General features: G+C 33.9%; 2 protein-coding genes across 5 annotated transcripts; one reads left to right on the top strand and one right to left on the bottom strand.

The window, feature by feature from the left end:
- Positions 1-1,203: 1,203 nt before the first annotated feature.
- LOC121730217 (guanylate kinase) lies at positions 1,204-8,872 on the bottom strand. 3 transcript variants are annotated; one of them, XM_042119169.1, is made up of 5 exons: positions 8,712-8,872; positions 8,359-8,623; positions 5,847-6,070; positions 5,192-5,299; positions 1,204-2,501 (listed from the first exon to the last, which is right to left on the bottom strand). In XM_042119169.1, exons 2-5 carry the CDS (start codon positions 8,613-8,615, stop codon positions 2,410-2,412), a joined length of 681 nt encoding a protein of 226 aa, XP_041975103.1. In that variant the 5' UTR covers positions 8,616-8,623; positions 8,712-8,872; the 3' UTR covers positions 1,204-2,409. The 3 variants fall into 3 exon arrangements, with proteins under 3 accessions (XP_041975103.1, XP_041975106.1, XP_041975105.1); XM_042119172.1 differs by having other exon boundaries at positions 1,204-2,703; positions 8,712-8,870; XM_042119171.1 differs by lacking the exon at positions 1,204-2,501 and adding an exon at positions 3,392-3,664 and having other exon boundaries at positions 8,712-8,869.
- Positions 8,873-17,040: 8,168 nt separating this feature from the next.
- On the top strand, positions 17,041-24,336 carry LOC121730441 (G2/mitotic-specific cyclin-B2). Of its 2 annotated transcripts, none has more exons than XM_042119471.1 (7): positions 17,041-17,247; positions 17,340-17,548; positions 17,692-17,818; positions 18,350-18,754; positions 19,794-19,916; positions 22,666-22,886; positions 23,403-24,336. In XM_042119471.1, exons 1-7 carry the CDS (start codon positions 17,218-17,220, stop codon positions 23,785-23,787), a joined length of 1,500 nt encoding a protein of 499 aa, XP_041975405.1. In that variant the 5' UTR covers positions 17,041-17,217; the 3' UTR covers positions 23,788-24,336. The 2 variants fall into 2 exon arrangements, with proteins under 2 accessions (XP_041975405.1, XP_041975404.1); XM_042119470.1 differs by having other exon boundaries at positions 17,683-17,818.
- Positions 24,337-25,061: the final 725 nt, after the last annotated feature.

Genomic DNA, 25,061 nt, shown 5'->3' with positions numbered 1-25,061 from the left:
GCTGGCCTGGTTTCAATGAAACCGGCCACCGTCACCGAAACCGGTGTGGGAGCTATTATAATATTATTATTACCCGACTACGGCGAAGCAAAAAGGAGGGTTATGATTTTGACCTGTATGTATGTATGTGGGTATGGACTATGGATGTTCATCGGTTCCCTCGTAACTTTAAAACTACTTATCTTATTTGGACAAATGAGGTGTCGTTAGAAGCCTCTTGAGTCTTGGTTGTCCGCTGGTTATGGGCTATAAGATATCACGTTAAATAGACTGTAGCGCCATCTAGGGGACTTAAAGTTAAGAAAAAAAAAATTCCTGACGGTGTCGTGTGGGGTATCAAATGAAAGAGCTTTGTTAGCACATTTCAAATAATATGTAAACATAGAAAGCAATAGCTATTTCTCACGGGTTAGCAATCACCTGATAATTGCAAGAATTCATAAATCACTTCTAGAACACATTCAAGAATGCAATAAGTATAAATAACTATTCATTTGCTCACTAGAACCAAATGAACCAATTACATTGTTAAAAATCCTTATGATCCTCCTTTTGAGGAGTAGGAAAGGTTATGTTTATCGAGCGAATCATAGCCCCGAAATAATTGAAATAAAAATGAAGTTTGCAAACTAAAACCCGACTGCTAAAACACGCTCTAAAAAGTACGAAACAAGAAAACAAATTATTTTCACATTCGACTATTTTAAATAGAACTAAACTTGCAACTTATTGAGTTAATGACTTGTTTATTTTATGTCGCGTTTAGATTATAGAGTTATTGATAACAATAATTCAGAAAGCTCGCTAGGACAAACGTAACATTAGGGTTTAATTTAAACTTTAATTTTAAAGTAAAGGGATCTGGGATTAAAATGCCAAAAATACAGATATTGTTCTAGCTATACATTTATTACAAAGACAATATAAATAAACAAAGGGTTCTACAGTTCACAAATGGAAATATAATTATTATGATGGAATGACTTACTTTAATATGTGACATATAGTCTGTCAAGAAAGTCAAGAAATTAAAAAGTGGCAACATCGTAGTGACATCCCTTTTTTTAGATTGATTTGAAAGGGATGATTTATGGGTATAAATAGTCAGTACTCAAGATGCATCTCGGTCAAACACGGTTCAGGCTCTGTGATTGGTTGGCTGTCAAAATTTGGACCAATCACTGAGCCGAACCGCGTCTTGAGACCGGGTCGCATCTTTTTAATTTCTTCACTTTCTTCACTTTCTTGACAGACTATACAATAATGAATTAAAAGCAACATAATAAGCAGATTTATAAAATTATATTTAAGTAAAATAGGTTCTAGTGAAACGTATTACATTACAATATACAATATTATCAATGCACGAGTGCTTACAACTCACAACCAAAAATCAGACTAACAAAATAACAAATGAAAAAGTATACAGTGAAACCATTTGCCTTTTAGCTTGGTCATCTTCGTTATTATAGTTAAGAAATGAGAGACATCTGAAAAACGACGATTGCCAAGGAGCAATAGCAAAATGGATTAATTATGCAGAACATGAATTAAATACATAGTAGTTAAGGCAAAACCAATATTATTTTGTATGTAATATTCATCAACTGTTTATTTTTCTAGGGCAATGTTGGGCTAAACAGTCTTAAAACATAAGTAGCACTGGTATAGTAAATAATATAATATTATAAGTTATGAAAGTTTGGACTATAAATAAGAGCTTTGAAATTCAAGATCGTACCATAGTGTGATTTGTGAACGAGTAATTATGCACGTTAAATGTGTTGTGTGGCATCGAAACAGCGCCCCTAGTGGCATACAAACTAATTAATTTGATGCCATACAAATTATTATAATATCAAAAAAGTTTTTACGGTGAGAAATTAGAGACACTCACAATTTGTAATATTTTTGTAAACTACACGGTACAGTATAATATTCCGCAGCTTCCCCACTTTGCCCTATATATTTTTACTACGGTACTCTTGAATTTCGTGCGCCAACACTAACTAATGGCAGTTTCGCCCCCTAAAAGGACCTATTAAAAAAATCGTGACTAGTATTACAGAACTATATTAATAATTCGAGAAAACATTATAAGTATATGAAATGGCGATTTTTGTTGGCACAATTTAATTAGAGTAGATAATACAATTTAGGGAATGTACGGTATTTAAAAGGACTCATTTCATTTTAAACTTAATATTGTGAAGTATGTACTACAAATTTTCTATATAATATGTAATGCTTACATTGCATAGTCAACAATTAACATTTCTAAACTTGAAAACCTTCAACAGTTATAAATTTTAAATAAGAAACAATATAAGAATTGTCTGCACAGTCTACACTAAAGGTTATAATATTATGAATATTATTGTTATCAAGGAATACATAATATTATGTCCTTTAGGATGTTTTATGCCAAGTGGATACATTTCTCTGAATGGATGTCGTACGTAGTGAAGAAATCTGGCTTTCCGTCACCCCAACATATAATCCTGCACATATTATAATACATATTATATATGTTTTTTGTTTATTATACACATCCCTAAGTAGTCTTTATTTGAAGTCGCAATCTGTTCTTATAAACTGTAAAATTGGTCATTGTTAAATGCACAGTAGTCAAGTTTATTTCCTTATTCCATTTCATCAATGTAAAAAAATATTGTTAGGACCACAAAATTTCTTAGATACAAGCTGAAACAAGCATAACACATTATGAGCACAGTAATAATTATAAAACGTATTAGCGATTCTCATACATCTAGCAACTACCTATTATAATCTTCTAAACTCTATTAGAATCTACACACATATTACTATACCAAAATAAAATATTTCGAGGTTTATGCTTGTATGCAAACAAGCAGAGAACAATTATTTTAAATGGCCAATGACTTAATTCTTCAATAATCAGTATAATAATTATAATATTATGTACTATCAGAGAAGTTGATTCCTAGGCAGATGGGACCTACGTAGTTTGGTTGGTGGCTACGTTACGTCAAACCCAGCCGGCAGATCACAATAATTATAATAACATTGAATTAATATGATCCGACCAAGTGACACGTTGGTCTGTCAACTGCCTAGGAATCAATTTCCTCAATGGTGTATACCTTTCTAAAAAAATTGTAGTATTATGCGATTTTTTTATTATGAAAAACGTAATTCTTCTGTTAAAATTTAAATATAAAGTTTTTTTTTATATTGAAATTTTAACGGAAGAATTTTACTGTAGTTTTAAAATTGATTTCCAAATTCCAAATAATAGACTAGACACCCTTTGAGTCAGATCGCACCAAGACGCGAAGATGCTAAATTCGTTTTTAAATAGCACAAATAAAAGTCGGTCTCAGTGCAATCCAGCCTGTAAGTATTTGTGAATAATGTCTCATTCTCATTGTTTAAGAAATTTTTCTGAGTTCTTGTGAAAATGACAAAACAAAATACACTAAGCGAAATCAGGAGAACTTCTACTAAACTATCATTAAATTTATTTTTAATTAGGCTTACAGCCCAAACATTCAGGTAACATTTCTATAATTACTATAGTTAAATAATGCTTCTATGGTTAGTCTAATACTCCGGGTAACTTCATAGACGCAAATGTTATGGGTTCCATGCTATGTTCACTTGTCCTGGGTGGAGTTTTGTTCTGGAATGTAAGTATTAGTGACATATTAGTTAGTTAAGGACTTTAACTACAAAAAAGTACCACACAAGGGTCAACTCAAACTTAAGGCGAGGATAAAGCCCAATTTGTTATTCCGCGACTTCCGGTTTACCTAGTTCCAATATAATAACGAAGTTTTAAAAAAAATATGAGGTATAAAGCAGAATATTTAAAATACCTTAAACCATAAACATTTTAATAAAACTTAATACTTTGGCTGTAATTAATTTACAAACTCACCTCCGATAAAAATCTATTTCATCGAAATATAAGTATTAACTAGGATAATAATTATACATTTTATTTGAATAAATTGTTAGCTTATCTATATTAAAAATTCTTTAACTGAACAATTTTGTTTCTTAATGTTTATTTCCAAAGATACTTAAAAAAAACATGAAAAATAGAGAAAATCCGCTCGAGTGATTTCAGTTTTATGCTAAGCTAAAATGAATCTTATTGCGATGCATATACGCTTGGTCTTTGGTTGTGTGCAAAGTTATCGTTTTGGATTGAGATTAATCCCCGCTTTAACATTTATTTAACATTCATTTTAAAAAATTCTTGCTTCAAACACCATTTCTCACTGATTAATTTTGGGTTAAAAGCTTTAATATGTGTAGGTATTCTAGTTATAAACTCAAACAAAAACTGAGTAACAGGCAAATTACGTGATGGTATACCTACTGTATAGTTATTTTTTTTTTAAGGTTTAGAGATATACAATTTACTAAGCAAAACAATTATAATCAAATATTTAGGCAAATATGATAATTTTATAACAAAACCAAATATTGTTATTGTTAAACTTTCATAACATTGTGATAAATTGTGATAAAGGTCATGCAGAAAATATTAAGATTGACCAATGATTTAGAAATACTAAACAAACTCAAGATAAGTTTTAGTATTTGATTTAATTATTGTCAATATAAATAGTTCAATGTTTTAGCATAACTAAAGTTTTTGTTTTCTTTACAATTATTACTTATTAATGTTGTAGTAATATAGTATGATTTGGAAATTTAATCACGAAACAAACTGCACATGATTTATTCAATGGCATCCAACATAAGCAGAAATGAAGATTATAATAAAGTATTCATTTATTTCTTGTGAAATAGTCAGCAACATACTTTCCAAATTTTATACTTGTGAAACGAATATCACATCAGACTGAATACTATATTATGATGGCTTGATAGATTAGCTTAGCTATTATAATGTTTCTTACACAAACATAAAATATGGTTTGGTTGTAAAGATATTATATTATTTGTACAAAAAGGGTAAGGCCGGGCGCCATCGTGTTTTGGCGTACTACCTAGATTTTTGTCACGATCCAGGGGTTACCTTATAGGCAAACATGGTTCAGATAACTCCACATTGATTAACATGACTTGACCAAATAATGTTATTCTGGCAATAAATTTTCTCTGATGTTTTCTATTATCAGAACCAACAAATGGTCATAAAATGTTTAATGTAATTAAGCAAATTGACACTTACCTTCAACTTTATGATTGAAGTTTTGAGAAATAAAATCACGTAGCTCTGAGTAAGCTTTATCCAAGTTGTCATTAACAATGGTAATGTGAAAGTTTCCAGGCACCATACCTGAAAATATTGTTAACATATTTTTATATTCGTTTTCTAATTTTGAATCAGACTCACCTAAAGTTTTAACGTGGAAGAGCCATGCTTCGACACGAATGGGCCGGCTCGACTGGAGAAATACCACGTTCTCACAGAAAACCGGCGTGAAACAGCGCTTGCGCTGTGTTTCGCCGAGTGAGTGAGTTTACCGGAGGCCCAATTACCTTCCCTACCCTCCCCTATTTCCTTCCCTCCCCTTCCCTATCCTCCCCTATTTCCTTCCTTTCCCATCCCTTCCCTACCCTCCCTTCCCTACTCTCCCCTATAATTACCCTATTCCCTTTTAAAAGGCCGGCAACGCACCTGCAGCTCTTTTGATGCTGCGAGTGTCCATGGGCGACAGAAGTTGCTTTCCATCAGATGACCTGCTTGCTCGTTTGCCCCCTTATTTCATAAAAAAAAAGTTACATAAAATTTCATAAAAATCGGTTCAGTGATTTAATTACATATTATTATAGATAAATAATAGATTGAAAATGTGCAGTATGTAAAAGTTAAATTAAATTACCATATTCAATCTCTTTTCGAGCTGTGTCAAGGCGTTTCTTTAAAGACTCTTCAGTTTCTGTGTTTCTCATACGTAATCTTCTTTCCAGTTCCTCGATGGATGGTGGCATCACAAATACAAGCAGAGGATTTAAGTCTGTACGTTTGATCTGTTTGACTCCTTCAATTTCAATATCAAGTATGCATGTTTTTCCAATGCGGCATACTTCTTCAACAGCTTTCTTACTGAAAACATTTTGTGAAAGGGTTAGCAACTTTATATTCTCTAAATGAGTTTTTGTCATCATGTTAGACATAGTGTTCAATATGCTTGGAATTGTCTAACATGTTCTTTGTTTTCCTAAAGCATTTTGCTGGTAAATAAAGTTAGTTTATTTATTTAATTGCATTGAATTGGAATTTACTTATTTTATTTTAAAATATTGTTCAGTTGAACAGAATAATACATAGAAGGATTAACAATGTTATCCTTCCTTACATAGTTACACTAGATCAGATATTCTCTGACAGACATTCTTTTGTTATTGGTATTAGAATAAGGTACAATATCTTAAGAAAGACTGTACCTGATGTTTATATGCATCAGTTCTCAGCAGGTTATTCAACTTTTAAAAGTACAACCAATGACAAAATAACAATTCCTAGCTATTTATAGTCAATTTTGTAAACATTGCAATTTAAAAATAAATTGGGGTCACTGTTGTTTATACAAACATATTATTGTATGTACCATAAATAAGATATTAATAATTGGCTTCTTTCCAAATGTATAACATGCAGAAATTAACTTGGCACCTGCAGGGCCGTAGCTAGGGGGGGGCATAGTGGGGCAATGCCCTACCTTAAAATCACAATGCCCTACCTTAAAAATACCAATAATCGGCCAAGTGCGAGTCGGACCCGCGCACGAAGGGTTATACCGCGCACATACCGTTATAGAGCAAAAATAGTATGGGACCTACTTACCTACCTAACCCTTAAATATATATTTTTTAACTTTTATTATTACTTATTTATTAAATTACATATATTATTAAGGCCTTTGTGAAAATTTCAAGTGCCTACCTGTTGTCATCATTGATAGTTAAGCAAAAAATGTTAGAAAAATCACGTTTTAAATATTTAATTTATTTTGTTTTTAGTGTTTGTTGTTATAGCGGCAACAGAAATACATAATCTGTGAAAATTTCATTTCTCTAGCTATTACCGTTCTTGAGTTACAGCCTGGAAACAGACGGACAGACATCGAAGTCTCAGTAATAGGGTCCCGTTTTTACCCTTTGGGTACGGAACCCTAAAAAGGAAGACCTAAAGGACTTGCATTACAGGTATTAGACAACAGAAGTATACTTTATTCTTATATAAACTATACATTATATAGTTAAGATTTTTATTATACCTTTAAAAACTTTTTGTTCCGTTGGCAGGATTCGAACCCGCGACTCCCGGATTAAGCTGCCACATGCCCAACCATTGGGCCACAGAAGTCGTCGATAATAATTCTTTGTTCTGTGTATAGATGGCATTTGAATCACGATTACATGAAGCGATGCGTCCATTTAATTATAATCTTAATGAAAAAAAAAGATGTAGTACTGCAGTGTGCGAGTCCACGTTTTCAACTTTAACTGCAATTAATAGGCCTTAAAGACTGTCAATGGGTCACGAAAGAATGGCTGGTATGGTGTTTCTGGCCTTTGAAAAAAAAAAGATCAAAAAAAGTTGATCTGAACGAAGTTCTTCGCATTTTTAATAATATGGCGAATCGTAGAATTCAGCTGTTTTAAATATTTTATGTTATTTTATTATTAATTATTATTTTAATAAGTTTGGAGAAACAATAATAATCTAAATATATTTTTAGTCGTATCTATTGACTCGTATCACCCAACCCAACAATTAATTATTATTTCCTCACTCTCACTCACACGTGGATCGCTACATCCACAAGTTTAACCATATTGTTCGCTTGTTCTTCGTAATTGAGGATTTAATAATATGTAGTTCTTAGATATAGTGCTCATGCTTTGTCACAGAATTTTTTTAAGTATCTAAGAATAACTATTGAATGAATTGAATACATCATTGACCTAGAGATAAATCAAAACAACAAATACTAAAAACAAAATAAAATCAATATTTAAGGATTCGTGTTTTTTGGCCTTTTTTGCTGCATATTGATATTAATGGCAACAGTAGGCACTGGACATTTTTGCGAAATCACTTAATTAATTAATAATACAATTAAAATAACATTTATATTTAAAGGGGGCTCAATTACAAAAAACACAATTATCCTATTTTTTATCTATAACGGTACGAAACCCTTCGTGCACGAATCCGACTCGCACTTGACCGATTTTTTTTGCTTCCGCCCTACCTGTAACCGACGCTGCCCTACCTCAAATTTGACTCTAGCTACAGCCCTGGGCACCTGCTCCCTTCTAGTTTCTTTAGAACAGGGAACCTAGGGTATTTCTAAGTGTTATACATGGAGCACATGGATATCTCACCTCGTTCCGTACATGTTTCCACTGAATGTTGCTGTTTCTATAAACTCTCCGTTTTCAATTGCAGCTTGCATATCATTTGAGTTAGTGAAATGGTAGTGCACACCATCCTTTTCACCAGGACGTGGGTTCCTTGTAGTATGGGACACACTAAACCCAAATTTATCAGGAAACTCGTTTAGAAGACGTTTTAATAGGGTACTTTTTCCCGAGCCGGAAGGTCCACACAATACTAGTGGTCTAGGTCCTTTTTGAACCATTTTTATATCTAAAAACAATAGTTTTAAAGACTTTAATCTTAATGTTTTAAGAAAATTATTCATATTTAATTAATTAAATAACCTACAAAAACTTACATTTTGCGAATATTGAAAACAGAATGACTGGGAATTGGCCTAATGTAATAATGTAAATCAATTGCAAAATGCACACTTTCAATAAAATGTTAGATCTTACTTGAACGGTGAACCTTTTATTTGAGAATAAAATATATTAAAATAAATTGTTATAATAATAAATGGGTTATTTTCTTTTTTTTTAGACGGCGCGACGAATGACGAATGACGATAGACATTCCAGTAGGCTTGTCGAGTAAATATCGATATATCGATATTTTCAATTTGATATATCGATATTTTTGGGCGATATAAAGGATGTCCGCGAAACAATTTTTGAATTTAAAATTAAATAATAAAAGATTCACAAGTTTTTATATAATCGTTTTTATTTTAAAATAAAACATACAAATGCGGATTTATGTTTTGAAAATAATTGAAGTTAAATGTTTACCACGGAGACGAACACACTCATTTAAACGAAACACCATAATTGCGAAAACTTTTTTGCAAGTTTCTTGCGAAATTCCTCTGATTTCGTTGCGAATATTTCTTTTCAGTTGCAATAAAGTTCGCGGTTTGTTAACGTAGACTTTAGATTTAAGAAATCCCCATAAAAAAAAGTCCGCAGGTGTTAAGTCTGGCGATCTGGGGGGCCATGGGATATCACCATAACGACTTATGACTTTTTCGGGGAAAATGCGCCTTACAATGTTCATCGATGCTCGCGAAGTGTGTGGTGTAGCACCATCCTGTTGAAACCATGTCGATCCGTTTACCCATTCATTGTTCTCCAACTCAGGTTCCTAAAAGTTTCCCAACATAGACGAATATGTTTGGGAATTGACGGTTATTATTTGGTGTCTATCGTCTTCAAAAAAATAAGGCCCGATAATTTCTTTTGCACTTATTCCGCACCAAACGGTCACTTTTTCTGAGTGCAGCGGCTTTTCATGCAATTCTTCTGGATTCTCGGTGGCCCAATATCGAAAATTTTGTTTATTTATCGACCCGTCCCACAGTGGATCGAATCGACAATTTCGGGGACATAGGGACCAATTTTTGTTTTTAATTTTTTTTTTTGTGCCAATGGATAGAGCTAATTATTAATCTTAACAAATGTTATTCTTTGCAATTTTTTCTTAGGGTTATTATTTAAGTAGAAAAAAACATATTTTTAAATATCTTGTATGGAAAAAAATATATAATCCCAAATTTTTGTCAAGTCCTGATAGATCCCGCGCTCAAACCTTTTTTTTTATATATTTTGATACATTGCTAGTATTATGTACCATAAATGTGTGCCTAAAGTTGCCACTCTGCCAGAAATAGCCGAAGAAAATTACAAAAGATTTAATTAGTAACTAATGACTTCTTAAAATTCCTTAAACTATTCTAGGCATATTTCATGCAAAATAATTATTATGCTAGTAAAACAATACTTATAATTACTTAAAATTAGAAAAAAAAAACTAGAAATATCGATTCCCCATATGACCCTCAATTCTTTCGACCTGAAGAATCTACATAACCTGGAAGAACAATTAATTCTACAGAACCCTGTCCAACTAAATCAAATATCTTCTTCACTGTACCATACAACGTTGCCCCTATACACTGTTAGTATTTGGTATAGTTACAATTTCCCTTATTCTTATCATCCGACGTCGCCGCTTGCGTCGACAAAAGGACAGTGGTCTAAACGAGGGTGTCACTCCAACCAGCCAAGCTGATCAACCAGTCTACGCAGTTCCTGTAAAGAATCAAGAATCTCTGCCAGCAACTTTCTCGCTCAAAGTCCTCAAATAGTTGCTTCTCTGGGGGTGGAGGAATTACGCACGGACCCCTAAAGGAGAATGCTGATGCAGCCGCACGTGCCCGGTCAACGCCATCGCCTTCGAGGTAACACATCAGCAGTTTCAGCATAACCGCGTTTTCGTAATTATTCATGTTCTATCAAAAATTGTCATTCCATTCCGGTCTAGGATCGATCGCGGAACAATTATTGTAAATGAAATATAAGTTAGTTTAATAAATTTCTTAGATAATTTCTGTTTTTTTTTGGAAGCCCGGGCTGCCGAATTCGTAATTAATTTGAATTGTGTATTTTCTAACAATCGCTTACCTAATGATAATGAATCGAACAACATTCAAAATAAAGAGCTTAAGTAATTGCATAAGGGCTTATACCCTCATTAGCCAATCATTAATAGTTATAATTATCTTTGTCGACAAAAACGGAGACGTTTAGATGAAATAAATAAAAATCTTTCATTTTCTCCGGAAGAAATGTCTGCCATATCAACAAGGAGTTTAAAAAATAGTGGAAACGAAGATATTTCAAAAATAATGAACCATTTACTCAATCATCCAGAAGATTTAAATAAAGTCAAGGCATGCTTAAACAACGATAAGGTTAAGAGTGATACGTATTCACCTGATAAGGCACTAGCTTTATTAGTTTCGCTAAAGTTATCAAAGTGGCAATATATAAACTTAAGAGAGTCTGCGAGTGAAAATGGTTCAGAGTTATATCCATCGTACTACAAATTGCAACAAGCTAAATTGAATTTTTATCCAGATAAAAAAGATTTATGTATTACTGAGGACGGGGCTTCAATTAAACTGCAAGCTTTACTCAACTTGACTGTATCAAGACTTTTGGATGCAATATCCATGGATTTGGACGCAACAATAAATTAAGAGCTTGTAAGTAAATGGGGTTTTGACGGAGCTTCTGGTCAAAGTGTGTACAAGCAAAAAGTAAACAAAGAATTTGAAGACTCCAGTATTTTTATGGCCAGTCTAGTACCAGTTAGGCTACAACAATCCGATGGAACTATTGTTTGGGAAAACGAAATACCATCGTCCACGTTTTACTGTCGTCCATTAATGTTTCAATTTACGAAAGAAACCCAGTCCACTGTTATGTCAATTAAAAACAGAATAACAGAAGAAATAAAAGCGCTTCAGCCATCAAAACTGAATCAAATTGAAGTGTCTCACCACTCTTACCAGTTACTTTTGACGATGATTGACGGAAAGATAACGTCATATTTATCAGAGACGTCGACAGCCGTTTGCGATATTTGCAAAGCAAAGCCATCGGAAATGAACAATATTGAACTGCTTGACCAAAAACACAAGAATGAAGAAATTCACCAGTACGGACTATCATCTTTACACTGCTGGATAAGGTGTATGGAGTGCCTTCTTCACATAGGTAACAACAATTATTCTTATTTATCATACCTTAGCTATTAATTACTTTACAGCCGCAAGTCATTGTTCTTTTACAAAATATTCATTTTCAATATTAATAATGTCCCATTTTTCTTATGCAGCCTATCGTATGGATTTTAAAAAATGGAGTGGCAGGGGCGAAGATCAACAAAAAATTAAGCTTAGAAAGTTCGAAATTCAGCGAGCATTTAGAGAAGATTGCGGATTACTAATAGACCAGGTGAAACTTGTTTCACCTGGTCTCCTTGGAGAGGGAACAACTAATGATGGCAATACTGCCCGAAGATTTTTCAGGGACGCAGACACTGCAGCCCGTATTACTGGTATAAGCAAGGAATTAATAGAAAGGTTACATGTAATACTCCAGACTGTAGCATCTGGAGAGTGCGTCAACCTTTCTAAATTCTCCTTATTCTGTAGAGAGACTGCAGAACTCTACATAAATTTATATCCCTGGTATTATATGCCTTCTAGTTTACATAAGCTGCTTATACATGGCGCTGATATTATCCAGCATTTTGCTACCATACCTATCGGCAATCTGTCAGAAGAAGCAGCAGAAGCTCTTAACAAAGATTTCCGGAAATTCAGAGAGAGTTATTCCAGAAAATTAAGTAGAAAAGCCACAAATGAGGATATTTTACATAATCTTTTAATATCATCAGATCCAAATATCACAAGTTTTAGACCAAGACTATCAAAACATAACAAAATAGCTCTCTCTTCACGGGCTAAAGAGCTTCTGTTAAATTTGCCGACAGAATCTGAGACAGAGTTCATTGACGTTAATGAATTACAGGATAATCATTCTTATAGTGAGTAAGCTTTTTGAGTTTTGTAAATTAAATGCAATATTTATTTAGAAATAATTTTATTACTTTTATAATAGTATGTATGGTATCGTAATTTTTATGTATACTCACTATTTTTTATTTTTCAATTTTATTATTAATAGGGAATATGTATGTAACGCTTAAATGGAGAAAATATTATTATTTGTAATCTTTATTGTTAAAAAACCATATTAATGCTATTTTTTTTATGTTTTTTTCGATACTTAATAATAAAATTTAAGTATTAAAAATTGGATTTTTTTTAAATTCCTTCGCAAATTTTTAAAACACTACGCTATTAGCAAAACAAAACGAGATAGTATTATATTCCATGCCACACTAATAATAGCTAATGAGGGTATAATTAAAAGCCCTTATGCAAGGCTACTTAAGCTATTTATTTTGAATGTTGTTCTGTTCATTGTCATTAAGCGATTGTTAGAAAATACACAATACAAAAGATTATTGACTATTGTCAAACGGATTAGTTACTTGAAGTTAATGACCGATCACAATATTTACATGGAATCGATTTTTCTTTTTTTTTCTAATTTTAAGTAATTATAAGTATTGTTTTACTAGCATAATAATTATTTTGCATGAAATATGCCTAGAATAGTTTAAGGAATTTTAAGAAGTCATTAGTTACTAATTAAATCTTTTGTAATTTTCTTCGGCTATTTCTGGCAGAGTGGCAACTTTAGGCACACATTTATGGTACATAATACTAGCAATGTAGCCAAAATATATAAAAAAAAAAAAGGTTTGAGCGCGGGATCTATCAGGACTTGACAAAAATTTGGGATTATATATTTTTTTCCATACAAGAAATTTAAAAATATGTTTTTTTCTACTTAAATAATAACCCTAAGAAAAAATTGCAAAGAATAACATTTGTTAAGATTAATTAGCTCTATCCATTGGCACAAAAAAAAATTTGAAAAACAAAAATTGGTCCCTATGTCCCCGAAATTGTCGATTCGATCCACTGTGCGTCCAGTAAAAAATGTGCTTCATCCGAAAAGATTATGTTTTCATAGCCCCGAGGATGAGGAAATCTGCCGAGCATGGTTCTAGCGTACGTCAACCGCAATCCATAGTCACTTTGTTTAATTTTTTGAGTGATTTGAATTTTGTAAGGATGAAATTCCAAATCTTTCTTAATAATTTTGTACACAGTCGTTTTTTCAAATTCAGTGCTGCAGAACGTTTTCTTAGTGAAAGAGAGGATTTGCAATAACATCACGACGAACTGCTTCAATTGTTTCGTCAGTTCTCACAGTTCGCGATACACCTGGCCCGTGTCCCACTACAGGTCCTTGTTCACGAAAACTTCGCACCCACTTGCCAACAAGAAATGTCTTGCGAATATCCTGCGCGCCGCCACAGAAGAATCGTTATTTTTAAAATATGCCTCTACAGCAAACGCACGATGCTCCGCCGACCAACGATCCATGGCTACTAAAATCCGCACGACGCGTTAGTGTAATGAATACGCCTCCCCCATCCGCCGATACCCCGCTCGCCGTTTATTCAAATTCAAAGTCAAAAATTCTTTGGCGGACACCCTTTATTTTGTTACGATATATCGATATCAAATATCCAATGTCGAAATTGTATCAAAAAAGGATATTTTCTGCTGCGATTTTGGCCAGACGTCTTCTTAACAAAAAATTGGTCTTCTCATAGGCTTAGCTCTTGGCTCAATGAAAATCACAATAAATAAAAAGCGAAAAAGATGGTTGAAATAATTATTTTTGCTCCACGAAAAATTATGAATTATAAAAGAATGGATTCCAGATCGTATAACATAATATATATTGACTTTAATACAGATTTAGCAGTTCTCACTACAGATAAAAGGTTGAAACCATCTGGCAACACTGATTTAGTCAGTCAGAAGCCACACTTTTTCCGATTTAGTACTCTAATTATTAGGATCCTAGCTTTCTAAATGTTATTCCACTTGACTAAATTTAGTTACTAAATAATTTAGATGTCTAAATTTAGTCAAATCGAATAACAACTTTAGAAATAAATTAAGAAATTAAAAAAATAACCCGCCAAACAACTTTAAAAAGTAATGAAATAATATTTACAGCCTTTAAGTTCAAGTAATTCCTACCGCTAATGTAGATGTTTGATTTGAGATTTCACATAACATTTCACAGCGAACCGAATGGAGATAATCAGCGACTTGGCGGTTGTAGGTTGTAGATGCGTTAGCATTCTATATAGTTTGTGGGTTGTAGTTTACTTGGCGGTCCTCCGACACACCTTGACAACAAACTATGGACTAAAATATTACTTTACATATGTTAGGAATTATTTGAACTTAAAGGCAGTAAATATTATTTCATTACTTTTTAAATTTGTTTGGCGGGGGTTTTTTTAAATTTCTTAATTTAATTTTATTTCATACTTTTTAAACTTGTGTTGGTTATAGTGCAGAATAATTCCTATCAACATTCTCATGATTAGCATCTATCAATGTCCTTTTCGATGAGGCCGTTAATATGAGCCCAAACATGAAACCTCCACTTTCGGTTCATACGAAGCTCGGTTCCTATAGAATCCAGGTGATGATGCAGCAGCAGCATGTTAATATTTACTGTCTATCTACTTCTTACTGGTTGTCGCAATTAAAATGAGCCCAAACACGAAACCTCTACTCTAAGTTGGCGAGGAGTTGAATATCCTATTGATGACCAGCACCAGGTCAACTTTCCATTAATATGTGTATACGTATATTTTATATTCACAAATGTCACGAACTAGAATGAAATATAAAACCCATCAAACGACTACAAGTTGCTAACGGCCTTTCATGAACCAGATAAACCCTGATTGTCCAGCACTGAGCAGGCTGATGATGATGCATTATAGCTAAGAACACTCTCGATCATATCAGCTTTCAAACAAAAAAAAAACTAGATCAAAATCGGTCCATCCGTTTGGATGCTACGATGCCACGGACAGCGACACACACAGGCAGATAAACAGACAGACAGACAGACAGACAGACACGTCAAACTTATAACACCCCTCTTTTTTGTCGGGGGTTAAAAAGAGATAACACTACGATGTTGCCACTTTTAAATTTCTTCACTTTTTTGACGGACTATAAATTAATTTATAAAAAATCAAATTGGTCGAAAGATTTGACCGATATAATATCGATATATCGATATTTTTTTTGCGATATATCGAGACCGATATTGATATTTTTTTAAATATTGATGTATCGATATATCGTTATTTTCTTTCATTTTCGACATCCCTACATTCCAGTATATAATAAAGTAGGTACTTTGTGGATAGACACTTCTAACTTCTAAGTTCTAGATTTTCTATTGGTTTCCCACCGATCTGAAATTATCTGCATCACTGATGCACTGACTACATATGTGTTGTGTTTCTAAAAAATCTCAGTGTACTATCAAGTGTGACATAAATCAAAATATCTTAAACCTAGTTTCCGTTACCATAATATTAACATAAAACTGTATGTATTTATATATTTCCATATATTACTATGTTTTTTTGCTTCGTCCCTCTGCTTTAAATTTCACGAAGAGCACACGCTTAAGCAATCATTGGCCTAAGGGCTGGTTTACACGTATTAAGTTGATAAGTAGTTAACTAAATTTTAACTTAATTTTAAGTTATTTATTGCATGTAAACACAAAATTTAGTAGCAAGTAGCAACTTAAAATTTAGTTAAGTACTAAACAAGGAACAGTAGAAATTTGACTATTTTCTATTATGTTGGCAGGCGGGGCTTGTCACTTGACACATTTCGGACAGGCACTTAACATTAGGTTAAAATTTAGTTACTTCTTATCTACTTAATACGTGTAGGCCAGTACACTGGTAACCGTTTAGGAACACGCTGACATAATATTATAATACTTGTTTATGGAGTATGGCTGTATGGGCATTAATTACAGCAGTTCGCACTTCGCAGCTATGGTTTATGGATTTTCTGGCTGTATGGGCAACGCTCCCTTTGCCTGTTCCGACCGGGATGAATTAAAAAAAAAGGTTTATGGAATTTTCATATTTCGGAAATCAAAACAACTTTCTTTTTATTTCAAATGACCGTAATTACAACAGTTCATTTAAATCACGTATTATTTTAGTGTAATTCTAAAGCAGTAAGTAATTTATAAGAAATTTTTACTTATTTTGCAATATCTTTAGTAAATTATGATTTTCTGAATTATTCTTAAGCAACTATGACTTCCGGCTATTGACCAATCGCAAGCTAGAAATTGCAAACAATTGAATGCGACCGTTGCTCAACGAGATTACAAATTTTAGCAAGCTCTCGGAAAGAACACAGATCGAAGATTTCTATTGAAGCGTTTTTGATAAAATTTTCTTTATTTTGGGGCTTTTCAGCCAAGAAGTTTGTTCATCTTGGCTCGTACCGCCCATTTACAGCAAAAATGGAAGTTCAAACAAGGAGAAACAGGACTGTGAGTAAAATTAATAATACCACTATTTGCTGCATACACCTAGCGATTTATTTAAATTGCTTGATCTTTATTTTATTTTTCTATTATTACAGGCTTTGATTCAAGATCAAGAAAATATCTATGCGAACAAAAAAGTTGTAGTTGTGCCGTCAAAACGGCAAGGTTTGACTGTTCGTGGAGCGCTCGGCGAACTCAACACAAATATTCAATTAAATAGGGAAGTAAACATTGGAAAGGTAGCAGTAACAGCAGCAGAATATGAAAAGAAGGCCTCTATAAATCGAAACGCCGTTAACAAAAGGTATGAAATTGTAACCACCTACCCACTTCATATAAAAAAAAATTACTTTCATGTGCTCAGCTGTTACATTTAATATCCTATTGTTTATTGTAATTAAAAATAGTAAAATATGTTCCTAACTATGGTGTTTTCAGTAATTACAGCCATGTTCAATCCAAAATTGACACCGGGCTGGCTGCAAAGAATATTGTACAACCATCATCCAGACCACCGCTTAGGAGAGAGGAGAGCACAGCGGGTCTCGCTGCAAGGGCCGTAGTACGCACAAGGGTATGATTACTGAAGTTATGGTTATTTAAAATAAAAATTAAAACATGACCTTACAAATTACAATCTATCAGTTTAATTTATTAATATGGGACTAGTGACTTGGGTGCTATAATTATTTCTTTGGCTTCTCCATGGCCCATAGGTAAAAAGTATCATACTAGCTAATCCCTTACTTGTAAGGGTTTTTATGCTCCTTGTAATCATTGGCTTGTATGTACTATCAGATAACTTGATTCCTAGGCAGATGGCGGACCTAAGTAATTTGGTCGCGTTTAGTCAAACCCATCTGACCGATCACTGCTAACATTGAATTGACATAAGCCGACTACATGACGTAGGTCCGTCAACTGACTAGGATTCAATTACCTCGATGGTACATATTTCGTTTTCAATTCATTTAATTTAACCAACCTCAAACCTGCCTTGAATTTAAATGTCCAAAATATATGTGAAGCATTCATTAAAAAGTAATATATGTAGTTGATCATAATTTAACTTAATTTGATTTTTCACCTTTTTAATTTGATTTAGGCGGCCCTTAAGGACACGCAGGCCAAGCCCAACGAGTTAAAAGAATCAATCAATCTTCTGTTACAAACTAAGAAAAATGAAGTTAAGAAGACTACCAAATTACCAACCTTAAAGGAGAACAAAGAAAAGAAACGCTTACCCAAACCAATATTAAAAGAATCCACTGGGAAACTTGGGAAGCTCAAAATAAGTGAGAACACAGACAGTTGTGAGAAACTCCAAAAGGATATACTTTCAGAAGTCACCAATGTCAACACGCCTGAATTACCTGATGACATTGAAGATATTGATGCTAGTGACTACAACAGTCCCCTGCTTATGTCAATATACATAAAAGACATATACTATTATTTGACACAACTCGAAGAGAAGTATCCTATTGAAGAAGACTACTTGAAATTTCAGGTATACATTTCAGAGGAATTTTACCAGCAGAAAAATTAAATCATATGCAGATGGCTTATGATATATGTTCTGTGAAAATATGTTCTTATAGCTGTGAAAAAAGTCCTTCAAAAGGATTGGGTAACCCACCTGAATCACAGGTCCTTCTGCCTATGAAATAATTTATCTGATAGTACTAGTAATGAAACATTAAGTTATATTATTACTAGATGATGCCTGTAACTCCGTTGCGCCAAAGTTAGTATGCCTGAATCCCCATACCAAATTTCAGCTATCACTAGCTATCCCGGCAAACTTCGTGTCACTTTAAAACCTTGCCTGGACTTCGAGGATTATTTTAAGACTAAAATTAGTAGAATTGGTCCAGCCGTTATCAATTATAGCATTGTTAACACAATAATTGGAAATTCATTTTTATATTTATACAGGGTGTAACAAAAATAAGTTATAATACTTTAGGGTGTGTACATGTTCCTTGTAGAGAGTTCACTGTGATAGCAGTGCTGAAAGACCAACATTTTTTTCACTTGTTTGGGGAAACTTGTGACGCTCGGGCCCTTGCCTATACAAAAGTGATATTATTAAATTTTCATCTTTCGGCACTGCTACTTTCACAGTGAACTCTCTAAAAGGAACACGTACACAACCTAAAGTATTATCACTTATTTTTGTTACACACTGTAGACATCTGCTCAGCAGCTTGGGCGTAAAGAGACAGACAGACAGGCACACTTTTGCATTTACTAGCTAATTGACCGAGCTTTGCTCGGTATTCGATAAAACACGAATAAAATGACATTTTCTAAAAATGATTCCTAACTAGATCGATTTATCGCCCCCGAAACCCTCTATATACAAAATTTCATGAAAATCGTTGGAGCCGATTCTAAGAATCCAATTATATAATATATACAAGAATTGCTCATTTAAAGATATAAGATAATGTTAGTAAGGTTGTAGTTTAGGAGCTCTTGGCCTAAAATGTTTGAGAATCAAAGTATTAGCCATGCCAATTATAATCTTGAAACATTTTTTTCAGACTGTTATAACGGGTAAGATGAGGGCGACACTGATTGACTGGCTGGTAGAGGTGCAAAGGCAGTTCAAATTGGTGCTGGAGACTTTCCACTTGACTGTTGGTATAATTGACCGCTATTTACAGGTTTGTTTCACGCTTATTTACCTATTTTGTACTATTGTAAATTGCATTGCATATCACCAACAGGAAAATCAAGATTATTTCATTTTGTATACATCATTAACTTATAATTTGTAGTATGGTATGGATGTCAAAATACATGGGCGCTTTCACAAAAATAGGGCAACTTTTGAAGGTATTTTGTCTTCATCATATTTAATTTGTTATTGAATTCCCTGTTAGTGTACTTGATAGGTGATCAATTAATTGTGTCTTATCTAAAAGGGTCACTTTATGCCTTATTTTAGGAAATTTTTAGTTTTGCTAATTTAGGCATCTAGGGACTGACAACTTTATACCCTTCATGCGCGAGTATGATTCGCACTTAGCCGATTTTATATTATTTTAGGACTACTGGGTCGAAACTTTTATATGATATACAGTGTGTAACAAAAATAAGTGATAATACTTTAGGGTGTGTACATGTTCCTTGTAGAGAGTTCACTGTGAAAGTAGCAGCATTGTTCACATGCGCAGCGCAGGCATGTGAACAATGCCGACGTATTACTTATGAATATTGATTAATTTATAAGAATTTAATATCAATAAACAACAAAATTACTTATCTAGGGATTGAACAAGTGACTGGAATTACTATGTGGTGGCCCAGGAACTTTCATTTTTGCACTGATTTATAAAGTGACAGCCGCAGAGCGAGTGTTGTCAGAGAATAACTTCATGTAATACTCTAAAATTCATTAATAATATTCAACGTACAATCTAATGATGTCGCGAAATTTTAAAATTCGACGAATAAAGTTTAGGACACTAAACTCATTCGAAAAAAAAATATATATTGTTTATTTTAACTACGAAATACTCACATACGAGGGCTGCTATTTATGTATCCGGAATTAAAAAAAGAAACAAACATATATCATTTAATATGGTTTTATTGCTTTTCAAAATATTCGCCGCGATGATCGACACACTTTTGCATACGCTGGAACCAATTTTCATAGCACTTTTTCCATTCTGATTGAGGTATCTCCAAAACGTGCATTTTGAACGCATCAACAGCCTCTTCGCGGCTCGAAAAACGTTGACCACGTAATTTGTTCTTCGCGTATGGAAATAAAAAGAAATCGTTAGGTGCCAAATCAGGGCTGTACGGCGGATGACCAGTCAATTCGATCTTTTGACCCTCCAAAAACTGAGTTGTTTCAGCTGAGGTGTGACAGCTAGCATTGTCGTGATGTAATATGATTCTGCGTTGTCGGTTGTCCTTTCTTATTTCTTCAAAGACTTCTGATAAACAAATGGTCGTATACCATTCAGAATTAACCGTTTTACGATTCTCTAATGGCACTGTAGCCACATGTCCATTAATTCCAAAAAAACAGGCGACCATTTGCTTAAAAGTACTTTTTGCACGAGTAACTTTTGTTGGTTTCGGCTCATCTTGGAACACCCACACCGTTGACTGTTTTTTAGTTTCGGGGTCATATGCATAGATCCAAGATTCATCACCTGTGTAGATATTATAAACGGCTTTTGACGTACCACGGTTGTATTTTTTTATCATTTTTTTGCACCAATCGACACGAGCCCGTTTTTGATCGATTGTCAAGTTGTGCGGAATCCAACGCGAACATATTTTTTTTACAGCCAAATGTTCGTGTAATATCTAATGTATGCTCGTCATACTTATGCCTAAGGACGCCTCTATCTCGCGATATGTAACATGACGATCACGTATTATTAGTTCCCGCACAGCATCTATATTTTGTGGGACAACAGCTGTTTTTGGGCGACCTTCTTTATTTTCATCCGTGAGCATAGACCGCCCACGATTAAACTCACTGTACCAGTGATAAACAGTGGTTTTTGATGGTGCTTCATCTCCAAAAGTTGCGGTGAGTTGAATAAAGCACTGTTGTTGATTTAGCCCACGCCGAAAATCGTAGTAAATCATTGCACGAAAATGTTCACGCGTTAAATCCATGGCAAATGAAGACACGCAATTTTCAAAATGACGCCACAATGGAAAAATAATTGACAGTCACATGAAACAAAATGTATTCTTCAACCAAAGAGTTCTATTTTCAAATGTTGTAATTACTTTTTAAATATTGTTCTTGTAAGTGGCCAGTTCCGGATACATAAATAGCAGCCCTCGTAATTAGCTGCGAGTACTTTTTAAAGACTATTAATAAAAATAAGTATAAACATAGTACTTTTTTAAATATGGATTCCTAAACACAACATTTCGGAGAACGGACATGCCTAGGGCCTGACATTTAAGACATATAAAACAGATTTTAAGTATATATTATAATGTTACTTTTAATATAATTTGGGGCATAAATTAAACACATTGTAAGCTATTATTTAGCAATTGTGGTATTAAATAATTAGTATTGATTTTAACTGAAACATGCTGCGGAAACGTAGTTTCCCTATTTTTGTGAAACCACCCACATATACTTATGGTGCTTTTTATACTTTTTATGGTGATCAGCTGTATTCCTGTATAATGAACAAGGAAAAAAAAATTAGAAAAAAACTAATTGACTGACTTTTCTACACCACTTCTGCTATTAGAAAACACTTCCTTTTGGTCTGTCTCATGGTTTTGTGGCTGAAGCTATCATTTTACTAGCACCTATGATTGGCTAACATCAAAATAAAAGCTGGGCATTACAAATACAGAAAAATATCTGTCACATCAATGCTTAAGAAGAACTAATATTATTTGTTGAACATCTTTCAGGTGGTGCCAAATGTACAAAGAAATCAACTGCAGCTTGTGGGAGTTACAGCTATGTTTATCGCGAGTAAATACGAAGAAATCTATGCTCCTGATGTAGGAGACTTTGTCTATGTAACCGATAATGCATACACCAAAGCTGATATATTCCAATGTGAAAAAGACATCATTACAAAACTAGGATTCTGTTTTGCGAGACCCATTCCACTGAGCTTTTTGAGAAGGTATGTAGAACATTTTATTCAATACATAAGGCGCTGTGCAGACGACGGGGCGGGGCGGGGTGGGCCGGGCCGGGCCGGGCCGGTCAACTTCGCTGCGTACGCCCGTCGATGTCTGCGGCTGCCCGCGCCGCGTACACAAAGCTCACGCCGTCTGCGTTACTGAATGTAAACTGGTTTGTGTGATCCACGCCGGGCACCTGCGGCGCGGTCATTTTGCCCACCGTGTGCGTTGGTAATATAGGATTCCCTTTGTGCTATCAGTTGCGGCGAAACTGACCGGCCCGCCCCGCCCCTTCGTCTGCAAAGCGCCTTAATGACATCAATATTAATGCCAATCAGTTGTGGGTATGATCAGGCCAAGTTTATTGCACTCTAGTAAAAAAATAATTCACCTTTAATGCTTCAATCGTGGGAATCACAAACACAATAGATATTAAAAAAAATTGTGGCCGCCGGGGGCCGCTTGGGGCTTGATGGGTTTAGAATAATATGCTAAGCAACATTACTTTATTTCAGATTTGTGAAAGCTGCGCGGGGAACATCGAAGAATCATCATCTGGCTAAATATTTCGTGGATCTATGTCTAGTTGAATACTCGATGGCCCACTACCACCCCTCTCATCTCGCCGCCTCGGCTATCTGTCTTTCTCTTTATCTTCTTTCAGGTAAACCTCTTTCCGAAGTCTGGTCTCCGACATTATCTTTCTACTCTGGCTACAGTCTAGAAAATATAGAGCCAGTTATGAGAAAAATTGCTCAAATAGTTATTAATGTAGAAAAGTCTAAACATAAGGCAGTTTACAATAAGTACACGGATCCCACTCTAGCCAAAGTGTCAACTCTACCTCAGTTAAAAGGCGAAGCTATATTCGAACTAGCCAATTCCGAGTCGTTAACATAATTTTTTAATTTTATTAGTGTTGAAAATGTTTTTTGTATGGACTGACTTTTTGAATAGGGTTTGTAGGTACCTGTACTGTTTGCTTCGTAATAATTTTATATTTTAGATGTAATTTTATGTTAGATAGTTTTACCTAAGACGTGACATGCATACTTAGAAGATTTTTAGCTTTACAAATAATATTTATGTTGGACTGTGGTTCAAATGTCAGTATTGAGTCTAATAATTCAGACGTAGTCTCTTCTGTTACAAATCTTTACTTTCAAGACTAAACATAATTATGTTTTCATAATCGCAAAATTTATTTATAAAAATATAACTTTTAATATATTTTGTATGTTTCTTAAAACTGTGCACCTCATGTGACTTATTGTGGGCAAAATTTTGATTTTGCCTCATGACAATGACCAAAACTGTGCATTCACTATATTTTGATACTTTTAGGTGTAATAATTATTGTACTTTAGATTAATTTATACTGTGATTAGAATTTTGATGTATGTAATTTGTTAATAAAATGATTTGTAACAAATAAATTTTTTCATTATCTCTACGGATTTTATTTCTATTAGCATAATTTATTTGTTACAATATTCTGAGGTTCTCAGAAAGATGACTCTGCATCGTCTACGGTGCAGCTGCTTCATGTTACTTTGTTTTTGTCTTTTGACCTCGTAATATAATGCTTTGTTTCCCGCTAGATGGCGTTTATGATAAGGGCCTTCAGTGTGATAAAAACCTCGATTTTGTTTCACCGCGTTTTATATTATAGCTTTCAAAATACTATAGTTGACAGCTATATAAACATTAGAGTAAAACTCCGAGATCGATATTCTTTGTAGTTATTTTTTAAAGAGTGTCAAAGTTGTCGTTTTTCCGGGTCAAAAATTTGCATAAAAATTAATTAAAAAAAATAATTAAGTAACATTAATTTTGTTTATACCAATTGAACAAGCACTTAATACTTTACTTTTTCTCCAAATTTGGTTAACCTACTGTGATCAAGTAGGGCGATATTTATTTAGTAATTTTAGTTTTTTATTTTTAATTTCGCGATTAAATCGAATTAGAAAAAGTTTTAAGCATGAAACGATGGTGTGAGTAATCCTTTATCAATGTTATTGAAAATCACACTCTAATAACCTCTGTGTCAGAAGTTATATCCAATTTATTTATTTTTTAATAGAATTTCGGATTTTTTGTACCTACGGTTGTCACTAAAGGCCAATTCACACCGGATCGGCAGCGGCCGGCAGCGGCGCGAAGAGGTGCGG

This window comes from Aricia agestis, chromosome 9, assembly GCF_905147365.1.
Source record: "Aricia agestis chromosome 9, ilAriAges1.1, whole genome shotgun sequence".
NCBI lineage: Eukaryota > Metazoa > Arthropoda > Insecta > Lepidoptera > Lycaenidae > Aricia > Aricia agestis.
The sequence above is the reverse complement of the archived record's forward strand: the minus strand, read 5'-3'. Positions and strand labels throughout refer to the sequence as shown.

What these genes read in the sequence shown, in the direction of transcription:
- LOC121730441 (XM_042119470.1), top strand. Translation starts at nt 17,218, where the DNA reads ATGGAAGTTCAAACAAGGAGAAACAGGACT. An exon ending in CGAAACGCCGTTAACAAAAG is followed by an intron (nt 17,549 to 17,682) that starts GTATGAAATTGT and finishes TGGTGTTTTCAG; the next exon opens with TAATTACAGCCATGTTCAAT. An exon ending in GGGCCGTAGTACGCACAAGG is followed by an intron (nt 17,819 to 18,349) that starts GTATGATTACTG and finishes AATTTGATTTAG; the next exon opens with GCGGCCCTTAAGGACACGCA.
- LOC121730217 (XM_042119169.1), bottom strand. Translation starts at nt 8,615, where the DNA reads ATGGTTCAAAAAGGACCTAGACCACTAGTATTGTGTGGACCTTCCGGC. An exon ending in TCGAAAAGAGATTGAATATG is followed by an intron (nt 5,300 to 5,846) that starts GTAATTTAATTT and finishes CAATATTTTCAG; the next exon opens with GTATGGTGCCTGGAAACTTT. An exon ending in CTTCAATCATAAAGTTGAAG is followed by an intron (nt 2,502 to 5,191) that starts GTAAGTGTCAAT and finishes TAATATGTGCAG; the next exon opens with GATTATATGTTGGGGTGACG.